Genomic DNA, 12,309 nt, shown 5'->3' with positions numbered 1-12,309 from the left:
AGGGAGGAGCCAAACTGCAAAGCATCACTGCCCATTGCAGTAAGGGCAAAATCCTGCTGGGGTGCGCATGGGGAAGGAGGATCCTGCAGGGTGCTGAGGGTGCTCCCATACCTTGACAAACATCTTGCTGCCAGTGGAGTTGTGGCCGGGGCCGGTGGGTGTGCAGTACACAGACATGGACTTGCGGTCACGGGAGAACTCCAGGGTGCATTCCTTCTTCATCAGCTGCTTGATCACCTGCGGGGACAGCACAGGGCTGAGCTGGGATGTGACAGGGACACGGCAGCCGGTGCTCTCCATCTAACAATCCATCACATTAACAGCAGCTGAGGCTCTAATCAAGCTCATTTCAGGACATGCTAATTTCCAGCTAAGCAGTAACAATCGTTCCCTCACACGGTACCTACAGGTTTGCAGGGTGATGGCAGAGCAGGGGCTGCCCCAACACATGGACCCATGGGCACAGGCAGTGCCCACAGACAGGCTCCTGCACCTCAACATTCCCAAACCCTCCCAACAAACCAGGCTCTACCATCGCTACTCGTTAAATACTTCAGGAGCCAAATGCTCAGCACAGTAGCAGCCAATCCTCCTCAACCAGACTCCTTCTCTCATCCATGATGGCATCACAGCTCCCCTCCTGGAAGGACACGTCTCGCCCCAAGAAAGCCATTGGATGTATTGGACCCAGATGTCCTGCTCAAAGTATTTTCCAGGGAGGGTAGTGAGGATGTTGATGCCAACCTTACAGCTTATACAGTTACATTTTGTTGCCAGGAAGGTCTTGCTTGTGACAGGGACACAACCAGCTTCTTGAACAGGACTTTTACAGCAACTTAAGTGTAAATACATCAGTGAAAGGGCAAAAAAACCTCCTCCTTTTGGAGTAAAACCTTGCAAGTTCAAAGTTAAAAGGATGCTCCTACTGCAGCGAGGCTGTGAGCAGGAGCTGGGGAGGTAGATGGGTGAAGTGAACTTGTCCATGCAAAATGCCAGCACTGTCTGTGGATGTTCCAGGCAAACACCAAGCAACTCCCAAAGGCCAAACCCAGCACATGGCATGAGTGCAGTGACTACAGTGGGTGCTGTGCCCATAAAAGCAGTGCTGTCCCCACTGTACTGCACACACACAGCACATCAGCAAGGACACCTGGGAGCAGCTGCTGTGGAAACCCTAAAATCCCATTGGAGATTTCAAATCACAGAGGCACTGAGAGGACAAGCAAGAAGCAGTGAAGAATTGCTGCCAGGAAACTCCAAGGAAGGGTGTTCTGTCACTGCATAACACAAGAGTAAGGAAAGAAGCTCCAGTGACCGACCCCAGCCTGAGAGGCAGTGCAGTGATGAGTACACGTAACCAAGCAGCTGCTGGACTGATATATGGCTAGGAAATTCCATCTCCCTTATCAGAAAGGAGGCAGGGGATTTATTATGACCTGCTCTGGCCTATCTGGGGAGGAAATGCCAGAACAGGGAGCCCTTCCTTCGAGCAAGCAAAGACATTATGAGATCTAACAGCATGATACCAAAGCTGAGTAAATCCAGACATGAAATAAAGTGTGTTTTCCCCGGGAGGACAGGGAGATACTGGAGAGCTGGAGTAAGGGAACAGCCACGTTGTGGTTTACACTGAGCCCAGGAGAAGCCAGCACGGGGTATTTTCACATCAGAAATAGGTGTTTCCAAAGAGCAAGCCTTGTTCAGGCAGGGGTTTGGTTCATGCTGTGGAGGACAACTGCTCAGTGCAAACTGGACACCTAAAGATTTGCTGTGGAGCTATAAAACTCCAAATCTCTGCCTCCAGAGCTCTGGACATTGTCGAGGGGGTCTCTCCCAGATGAGCAGGGACTAGACTGGGTTTGAGCCTTGGGAATCACCTGGTCCAAAGCTCCACGTGAACCCAAATTTGCCCCCCAGCCCTGGCATCACCCCCCAGGGTCATTTCCCTGCCTGCTTCAAAACCAGCTCAGGCCCCTTGTGAGCCAGGGAATTTCACCCTGTGGCAGGTCAGTCCTTAGACCACTGAAATGCTCAAAGAACAGTCGTCCCGAAGCCTTCCTCTCCCTCTCGTCCCCCAGCACTGGGGCTCACAGGGGCTGCACCCCACTCACCGAATTGCAGGCGTTGGCTCGCTCCACCTTGGACAGTTTGCTGATGTCAGTGTTGAAGACATTCATCTTCTCCACCAGGCACGTCAGGGCTGTTTCAGTGGCTTCCCCCACCTTCTCATAGACTTTTTTTGACTAGAAAGCATAAAAAAAAACCCAAAACTTAAGCTTTAGAGCACGTCCCCTACCTGCTGCACTGACCAAGGATGCTGCCACCCACTGCACCACCCTGGGGCTCCCAGAGCATCACCCTGCAATGAAGTGAAGCCAAGGATGGGCATCCCAAAGGACACACCTCCGCTGGCTTTGCCCTAAAGTGGCCCAAAGCTCAAGGAAAAGCATCCCCTGTCCCCCACGCTGCCCCAGTGCCCCCGCACCTCGTTGTAGTCCAGCGAGGAGTCATTGCAGAGGGCGCAGATGGTGGCCAGCTCCACCAGCCCGTCGTACTGCCCGCACTGCACCGGCTGCTCGTCCTTCAGGCTGCGGGGAGGAAACAACACCCAAACCTCACACCGGCTCGCATGGTCAAATGAGCATAGAATCCCAGCCTGGTTTGGGTTGGAAGGGACCTGAAAGCTCACCCAGTGTCAACCCGCTGCCACAGGCAGGGACACCTTCCACTAGAGCAGCTTGCTCCAAGCCCCTGTGTCCAACCTGGCCTTGAACACTGCCAGGGATGGGGCAGCCACAGCTTCTCTGGGCACCCTGTGCCAGCGCCTCAGCACCCTCACAGGGAAGAGCTTCTGCCTAAGAGCTCATCTCAGTCTCCCCTCTGGCAGGTTAAAGCCATTCCCCTTGTCCTGTCCCTACATCCCTTGTCCAAAGCCCCTCTCCTGGTTTCTTGTTGGCCTCTTTAGGCACTGGAGCTGCTCTCAGGTCTCCCCTTCAGGAGCCTTCTCTTCTCCAGGCTGCCCCAGCCCAGCTCTCTCAGCCTGGCTCCAGAGCAGAGCTGCTCCAGCCCTCGCAGCATCTCCGTGGCCTCCTCTCTCCTATATATCCCTTGTAATGTTTTCTGATAAGTGGGAGAAAGAGCTCCGTTAAAGCCTCAGGCTTGGCAATAAACACTTGCATTCATATTTTGTGCTTTACCAAAACACGGCAGGACTCAGTTGCAAATAAAATATCAGAGGAGGCGAATAAACTCTACAATTGGCCCCAGAAAAACAGGGGCTCCTGAAGAGCCCAAAACAGCATTAGACCTGAAAGCAGGGGCTGCCAAAAGGCTGATGATGAAGATGATGGACAGAAAAGGAGCAAAGGAATTCAAATTCCATGTTAATGTCCGCTCCCCTGGGGATCTCCAGTTGCTGGGGATCCAGGCGAGCTGTAGAACCGGCAGCAAGTCCCTTCTCCTCCCCTTGATGCTGCTTTGTGTTCTGGTGAGCTGAAGGGCACCCAAGGGAGCATTTAAGAGCAGCAGACAAATTTAACAGCTGCATCGCTGCGGCTGCTTCCAAGCAAGTGGCAGACTGTGGCCTTTGCTTCCTAAATAGCAGCTCTTTGCTATGTAAAGGAGCGCAAACATCGCTGGAAAGGAGCAGCCCTGAACACACCAGGCAAAGCTGGATGCTGCCGCTTGCCCAGTGGCAGAAATAGGAGCGGTGGTTTTTAGGGGAAACAACAAATGATCCCAGTTCCAGGAGAGGTAACTGCAGGTTAAAGCTGCATAAACCCAGCCAGGTCATCTGCTTGCTGGAAAAATAATTTGTCAGGCATTTATTAGGATCAGTTTATTCCACTGCTGGTTCCCAATGGAAAGAACATTTTGGAGCCCTTGTAACAGCTCAGGAGCGGAAAACAGGGAGCGGCCAAGGAAATCTGAAAACCCTGTTTGCTGAGGGACAAGAAGCTGCAATGGGCTGACAACGGGCAGGGCAGAGCCACTGCCTCCTGCCCAAAGGATGCTGCCCAGCCCTGGTCATGGGTACGGGAAAGGCAGGGGGTGGAAGGAAGAGCCTGCAGATCCTCTGGCCAAGGTTGTCATGTTTTGGAAGGTGGAAATTCCAAGGATGGCTTTTGCTGTGTGTGATCCCCTGAGTATTGCTGGGAAGGGATGGGGGAATACGTCCTGATTATCGGCTGTGCCTGCACGGAGCTGGGAAAAGCATCAGCAAAGGTGCTGCTGGATGGGTGCTGTGCAGGGATGTGAGCAAAACCTAGGTCAAGCAAGTAATATCTGCCATGCTGAGGCCAGGCTAAAGCAAAACGATCATTTCAGTGCCACCAGCCTTAGGGGAATGGGGGGGGGGGTTCTCTCTGGGACACTTAAGTGAGCCCTCACATCACCCTCAATGCATGATACAAGAACAGGGCTGAAGCAAAACTCAAAAGCAACAGGAATTGTTGCAGACGTGGAGCCTCCCTGCAGGCAGTCTCAGAGGAAAGGGACACTGAGCTTCAGAGTTCATCCCCTCAGTCCTCCTCCTTGGACTGAAACACAGACTGACACCAGCTCATGTCCTGCCTCACTTTGTAATGAAGATTCCCAGCCAAGGATCAAATTGGTTCTATAAATATTCATGAAATTAAGTCTGAGCCTGGGTCATTGCTCCGCAGAGCAGAAGGGACCATAGTGAAGAACGTGTCTGGGATCACACAGCAAAGGGAGCAAAGAGTGCTTCAACCACTGGCTGAGCTTCCTCCTTCCTCACCCTGGGGAGCATCACCTCCTTTCAAAGGAGGGGAATAAATAAACTCAACGGCAGAAAACCCCACGTGTGTAATAACACACCAGGGAAAAGCCCCCATCTCCCTCAAAAACTCATCCTGACATCAGTAGGATGGTGTCTGGGCACAGCAGCCATCTCGGCCGTCCCTGCTGAGCCCATGGGGTTTGGGGAGTGCTTTTCTGCCAGGGTTTGCAGCCGTTTGCAAGCTGGCCCTGGGTCCTGCTTGAAGCAGGGGCAACACTTGCCAGCCAATACTGAAAACATGCAGGCTTCAGAAACTTGGAGAATGAGCACGTACTGTGAAAAGCCTCGCTCATCGCTATTCCCACACTTGCCATCTTCCCTGTTTCAGAATCAGGCTTGTTGTATCATGATGATATATTATGATGATCAGGGGACTGGAGCACCTCCTGTATGAAGACAGGCTGAGGAAGTTGGGGCTGTTCAGCCTGGAGAAGAGAAGGCTGTGTGGAGACCTCAGAGCAGCCTTCCAGTATCTGAAGGGGTCCTATAGGGATGCTGGGGAGGGACTCTTCATTAGAGACTGTAGTGACAGGACAAGGGGTAACGGGTTAAAACTTAAACAGGGGAAGTTTAGGTTGGATATAAGGAAGAAATTCTTTACTGTAAGGGTGCTGAGGCACTGGAATGGGTTGCCCAGGGAAGCTGTGAATGCTCCATCCCTGATGGTGTTCAAGGCCAGGCTGGACGAGGCCTTGGGTGATATGATTTAGCATAAGGTGTCCCTGCCCACGGCAGGGGGGTTGGAACTGGATGACCTTAAGGTCCTTTCCAACCCTAACGATTCTATGATTCTATGATTGTGAACAAAGGGAGAGACAAGCATGTGGGAGCCCCTCTGCTGAGCAGCAGGAGGGCAGCAGGCAGAAATGGGGTGCATGCCCTCCACATTGTGTTGGGCAGGGACTAACCATGAGGGATGGGGAAGCAGTTGTCTTGGCTTTCACCCACAGCAAAGGGCAATCACCCAGCAACTGCAAGCCTGGGGTTCCCCAGCCATAGGCACAAGCTTGACCCTTCTGTCTCCCCCCGACCCTGCTGCCAACGCAGGGCTACCCTGTGTTACCCGTGAAGCAGAGGGGACCCACACTCACATCTGTCCTTCAGGGGCATAGGTGGAGCCGGTGATGCTGAACTCGTGCAAGCTGCACTGGGTGCCCTCCACCTTCTCCATAATGAACATCTGCAAGAGGGAAAGGTGGAGACAGAGCATCAGGCAGTGATCTGTTGGTATAACCCATCTGCCCAGCATGGAGACCCACCAGCCAGTACCATCCCAGCAGTGCACTGGGCTCAGCCCCCTCTCTGGTCACCCCCAGCTCCTGGCTGTTCCTGAATCCTTCCACCTCTCTCCTGCCTTTTACATGTTCACCTCCTCCAGCTCTTTTTTTCCACTGGAGAGGAGCGATGCCGAGCCAGTTCCTAAGAAGGTGGCTGTGTTTTTCTTGGAGCAGAGAAGGAGCCAGGTCCAGCTTTCCACTCCTGCCCCGGCTGCCCTGGAAAGCCTCTGTGGGGCAGGATCCATCCAGCTGCCCCTGCCACCCCTTCCCAGCTCCTGGCCACCAGCTTGCCATGTACGCTACTGGGCTCTCAGCTCTGCTCCAGGCACTGGCAGTGTGGCAGCTCAGTAATAAAGCCCCTGGGAGCAGTACAAGTCCCACATGCTCCATTTTTAGTGAGTTTTGCCTTTCAAACTTCCTTCCAGTTTCTTAGTGCTACAGTGAAAGCAACAACCCCCCAAAACCTAAACCACAATACAAATCCCCCTCTCCCCAAGCTGTCCCAGACCCCATTGCCCCCTCCTAGCACAGCCCATCCAGCTGGAGCAAGAGCGGTGCCTGACCCCAGCCAAGGCAGCACTTTGGCGACGCTTGTTTCTGCTTAATCATTATTTATGACCCAGGTTGAGGCCAAAAAGTAACATAATAAATAAATAAAATTGGTGTGGTGAATGCGTTTTCCCGGCTGCAATTGTCTGTCGGGAGCAGCCAGGAGGAAGCCTGATTTTCCTCTGGTTGGTTGAGATGCTCCCCAGGAGAGAGAAGCAACAGATGCTGAAGGAATTGGGTGGCATCACTCAGCACCAGAGATGCCACAGATCTGGGTACCAGCCATTTCCTTAACGCAGTGAGTTTTAGTGTTATTAGTGTTTTATTTAATTGACTGTTATTATTAATTATTGTTAACTATAAAAGGGCACCCCACCATAGAGACATCCCCACGCAGCCCAGTATCCCCAGATGCAAGCTTAGAGCCAAACCAAAAAGGTCAAGCTTAGTGAAGCACGTTGACAGCAGGTTTAGCACCAAGACACCTTGGTGGGTTTTCTCACCTCCACATTCTACAGGGTTGGGCAAATCAAAGCAGGAGGTTCAAAGCAAACACCTCCTGCGTGAATACTTCTGAGGTCAAAGCAACCTCCCCATGGCCCCACAGCTGCACAGAGAATTGCAGATACTGCATTTGCTAGGCTAGTGCCCTCAGTGCCTTCCCAGAGTCCATCCTGGAGACCCCTCAGCATTCCTGAAGGGTTTCAAAGAAAATCAAGAGCTAAACAGATGTCCCAGATGTCTCTGTTGAGGCACTGAGCTCCTCTGGCAGGAGGTGCAACCACTAGAATGCATGAAGAACCTCAACAGAAACCTCCCTGAGATGACTATTCCAGAAACCAAGGTGAAGTGTGGCACCTACTTTGAGCCAGCACCAAAAACGATGTTCAAAGGCTGAGCATCCTTCATCTCTTTTTGAGACATCCAATGTCACAGGCTTTCCAGAGAGCCAAAACCTTCTGGTTTGATCAGAAAATGGACTCCTGTGCTCAGAAATGCCACCCAGACTCATTTACTGAAAAACCTGGAAGCATCCACCCCAGGCACTGGTGGTTTGGCCTGATAGGGGCCTCTTTGTTTCCAGCCACTCATGGCTACAAAACAATTCCTACTTTTACAATAGCAGCTTTCTTGTTAAAAAAAAAAAAAAAAGTAAAAGGAAAAAATATAAAAGTCACTCCAGGCCCTTTATTTTTCCATGTTGCTTTAACAGAGGTGCTGTGTAACCCACAGCAACCAGAAGTTACAGCACTTTTCCTGCCCGCTCCCAGCTTGTGTGACTGGCAGGGGACGGGCAGCCAGGGCACTGCAGAGGTGTTGGCAGGGGTTTGAGTGGTGTTTTAGCACTGAAAAGGGGTCAGGTTTGCAGGCAGGGGAAGCAGTCCAGAGGAAACAGCTGTGTCTTAATCTGTGAAGAGGGCAGGTAAGGTTTCCATCACAGAAATAACATAAATAGTAACAGGAGCAATAGGAGGAGGTGGCAAAGCTGCATGCTGCAGCCTGGTTTGCGGAGGCTGACAAGAGATGCTCACAGAGACCTTTTGCATTGCCATGGTGAACATGAGCTCCAGCATCCAGCCAGCACCACCCCACGGCTTCCCTCTGCTCACCCCCGTAACCGTTTTAAAACCACGCTGGTGATCTGGGGGGTTAACACAACAGGGAGACAGATGGGAAGGAAACCATTACAAGCACCCCCTGCTCCAGAAGGGTTTCAACCATTGCACCTGACAAGTCTTGTCTGGCTCTGGTGCTGTATCACACAGCCAGACGCTGCTGGGTGTATTTTTAGATAGCAAAGGGCACCCATGGATGCACCGCCTGCAGGCTTGCAGGGGAAGGAGATGTGAAGGATACATCTGCACATTTCTGTAGTACCTTCAAAAGAAGTACTCATCAAAAGGCAGACAAGAGAGGATTGCTGTCTGGAATAGCAAGAGGCTGCAATCAGCAGTCATTTACCCCTCAATCAGCCCACGGATCAGCATCATCTTCCTCCTGCAGCCCCGGCACCCATCAGTAACTGCCAGAGCCCCTAGGAAACCCCCAGCAGGGTCTCCCATTAATTAGCACTGGTTTAGACAGACAGCACTGCTGAATCAAGGCAGTGTCCTGGAGATTTAAAAGCAAATAGCGCCCACACAGCCCCGGCTGCACTGGGAACAGGAGTTCGCACATACAGGCTCTGCTACACGGTTTATTGAGGATAAACCCGCTTTCTGCTCATGCTCCCCAAAACACCATCTCAGAGGCATCCAACCATCACCTCCCTCTCCCAGACATTAGGCTCCTCTCCAGCCCTGTCCTGCTCTGCCCTGCACAGCAACAGCCCCAAGCCTCCACAGCCACACTCACATCTCTGCTTCAGGTCCTGACTTTCAAACACCACCCTCGAGCTCCTGGAAAATGAAGCTCTAATGCATAAAAGGTGCTGAAAGTTTTAGGAGAGTGATTTAAATGTGCAAGAGCAAAGCTGCAATGCTTCTCTGCCCCTTCTCCCCCTGCCAGACTCCCATCACTCCCAACCACATAGTTATTTAATAGCCGGGAGAAGGCTGCTCCTGGTTGCTCCACACCATAGGCTGGGTGAGACGGTGGTCTCAGAGACCCCAGCTGACTATAAGGTGAGTGACACAAACCATAGGTTCAATCTGACCTAGTAAGTTTTGGGGTTTTGGCTTTACTGTGATATTGCACAGCTGTAACCTCTGGTGGACTTGAGATCAGAGCAAAAGCACCAAGATTTTGGCCATCCCAGGTGGACGAGGCCCTGGCATAAGGCACTTCAGTGGGCACATAATGCCCATGGGCATGTGGGGGGCACAGTTTCACCCCTGCAGACTACCTGGCATCCACATGCACCCTGCTGAGCTGGCTCTGCTGCATCCCAGCTATGAAACCCAGACACCGAGTGCGACTCAGATCCAGCAACAGAGCTGAGGGTTTAAAAGCAGACCTAAAGCCTTTTAAGAGTCACTTTACAGCTCTACAGACCTGATGCCAGCAGTGAGGTGTAGAGGGCAAGCACTGCTTGGCACCATACCCTGGCTGAGCAGCTGTGCTCAGTCAAATTTAATGTGTGAGTTAATGAAATCACACTCAATTAATGCATTTCCCCAGGCTATCAATAGGCTTTTGTGGGTTTTCACCCCCGTGGCTGAGCAGCTTCTGGGGCAGGAGCACATCCAGGACACGGCAGCAGCACAGCACAAATATTTACCCACCCACTGCTCAGCAGAGCCATCAGCAGTCCCTGTGCTGTCGGTATCAACATGGGAATCCCTCTCCGTTAAACATTAACAGCCAAGTCCGTGTGTCCTGGGGCCAGCCCGGCTCTTGCTATTGCACCCTGGGAGTCAGGAATCAGCCAAGTGAATAACATGGATATTGGAATGGGGCTGTGGGGAGATGGGGTGGGTGATATACTGCATTTTCAATTTAATTGAAGTTCATTCTGCAAATGACGCCTGATGCTAAAGCCCCTCATGCATGCCACTGCCCCACTCCATCCCCCTCCTGCCTTCTCCCTGTCTCAGCATTCCTAATGTTGCCTCTCCTGGTCGTGCCACACTGCAAGAGATGGTGGCATGGCACTTCTTCCTGAGTTCAAGGAGCAGATCCTCCAGTAAGAAGTGTTTTGGAGAAGGCATGGTCACTCCCACCTCTCCTTCTGCAGTCTGCAGAGCTGAAGAGAGCCCAAATACTGGGCTCACCCTTTACTTGCTTCCCTGCATCACTGGATCAGAAAATGGACTGGTGGGAACATGTGGGCGACTTGGCCACTGCCTCATCCCAGCAGTGTCTCGTTTTAAATCATTTACAGGAGAGGAATATCAGATGTTTCCAGTCATCTGTATTTTGTGCTGAGCAAACCAGTGGCCAAAGCCCATGGCCAGCTTGCAGCACGATCACAGCTTCCCACCACGCTACCAAAGTGTCAGAGAGGAGGAATGGTGGCCAGGTCCATTTTTCCCCACAGCAACACATTTTCCAAGGTTCTCCTATAAAACTGACACGCCAAGGCCATGAAGAAAAGCTTTCCTGAGACTTGAGCATTAATGGGGAAACTGAGAAGTACTTGGATGGTCCAGGCTTTCCTAACAAGTCACCTCTCCATGCAGACAGGCAGGCAGCAACAAAGCTCTCTGGTAGACCGGGAGCCTTCAATCTCTTTGCCAAACAACTCCAGTGCTCCCTTGGCCAGAAGAGCTTTTCAGTCCAAGCCCATCTGCACACATCTGCTGATGGGAGACCTTCCACCAGCAGAGGACAAGTAACCAAAGCACCTTTTCACCAGGTCATGGGCATCTTCTCTGAACCCACGGATTTCTACGCAAGCTTTGTCACAAACTCACGCACTGCAGTGACCCTACAAGTTTTGATCTCATGGGTCCAGGCTTTGTAATTTCTCCCTGGTTTGGTCAAAACAGGGGGAAATGGGCAAGAGGGCAGAGGAGGCCAATTGTGCTGGCATCTCCAGGAGCTCTGTCTCAACTCCACAGCCCAGCAGGAAGAAATGCTCTCTGAGAGGTAGCCCTGAAGTAAATCTGCAACGTGGCATCTCCAACCTGGTGTGCTCAAAAAAATGACTTAGAATTGTAGAATCATAGAATAGTTAGGGTTGGAAAGGACCTTAAGATCATCCAGTTCCAACCCCCCTGCCATGGGCAGGGACACCTCACACTAAACCATGCCACCCGAGGCTTTGTCCCACCTGGCCTTGAACACCATCAGGGATGGAGCATTCACAGCTTCCCTGGGCAACCCATTCCAGTGCCTCACCACCCTAACAGGAAAGAATTTCCTTCTTATATCCAACCTAAACTTCCCCTGTTTAAGTTTTAACCCGTTACCCCTTGTCCTGTCACTACAGTCCCTAATGAAGAGTCCCTCAGTTTTCAAATAACAACCCTGCCAAGAGAAGCCATCAGCCTTACTGACCCTGCTCAGGCAGAGAGGAAGCTCAGAGCTTCCTACAAACCATCTTCTCACCTTCACAGTCCCGATACGAAACAAGTCAGGTGAGGACAACAAAGCCCAACACCCCAGTGATGGGGATGGAGCAACGCAGAGTGCCTGGGGGCTTACAGAGCATTCCCCCTGCACCTCAAACCCTTGAGCACCCAGCGCTCACCCTGCAGACGGACATCTGGTTGGTGGTGAGGGTGCCGGTCTTGTCGGAGCAGATGACGGAGGTGCAGCCCAGGGTCTCCACGGAGGGCAGGCTCCGGACGATGGCATTCTTCTTGGCCATGCGCCGCGTGCCCAGCGCCAGGCAGGTGGTGATGACAGCGGGGAGGCCCTCAGGGATGGCAGCCACCGCCAGCGCCACTGAGATCTTGAAGTAGTAGATGGCCCCCCGAAACCAGGAGCCGCCGTGGACCGGGTCGCTGAAGTGGCTGACGTTGATGACCCAGACGGCGATGCACACCAGGAAGATCACTTTGGAGAGCTGCTGGCTGAACTCATCCAGCTTCTGCTGCAAGGGCGTCTTCTCAGGCTCGGTCTCCACCATCTGGTTTCGGATCTTCCCGATCTCGGTGTACACTCCTGTTGCAATGACAACCCCGACGGCCTTCCCAGCGGCGATGTTGGTGCCCTGGGAGGGAAGAAAGGGGACAGAGTGGGTATGTGGGCATGAAACCTTTCAGCCTGAGCAGGCAAATGGGGTGCTTGTTGTGA

General features: G+C 52.4%; 1 protein-coding gene across 2 annotated transcripts in view; it reads right to left on the bottom strand.

Annotated features, from left to right (window-relative positions):
• The window catches only part of ATP2A3 (ATPase sarcoplasmic/endoplasmic reticulum Ca2+ transporting 3), a 53,187-nt gene that overhangs the window by 16,404 nt on the left and 24,474 nt on the right, over window positions 1–12,309 (bottom strand). For both annotated transcript variants that reach the window (XM_057410737.1, XM_057410738.1), the window contains exons 8-12: window positions 11,762–12,226; window positions 5,893–5,981; window positions 2,486–2,588; window positions 2,112–2,243; window positions 112–237 (exon numbers count right to left, since the gene is read on the bottom strand). In XM_057410737.1, coding sequence (XP_057266720.1) covers window positions 112–237; window positions 2,112–2,243; window positions 2,486–2,588; window positions 5,893–5,981; window positions 11,762–12,226 — 915 coding nt within the window. The remainder of the gene's footprint in view (window positions 1–111; window positions 238–2,111; window positions 2,244–2,485; window positions 2,589–5,892; window positions 5,982–11,761; window positions 12,227–12,309) is intronic.

The sequence above is a fragment of the Pezoporus wallicus genome, unplaced genomic scaffold (genome assembly GCF_028554395.1).
Source record: "Pezoporus wallicus isolate ANWC-B61680 ecotype Strahan unplaced genomic scaffold, APGP_CSIRO_Pwel_v1 contig_8705, whole genome shotgun sequence".
Classification (NCBI taxonomy): domain Eukaryota; kingdom Metazoa; phylum Chordata; class Aves; order Psittaciformes; family Psittacidae; genus Pezoporus; species Pezoporus wallicus.
This window is presented reverse-complemented; position numbering and strand designations above follow the sequence as displayed.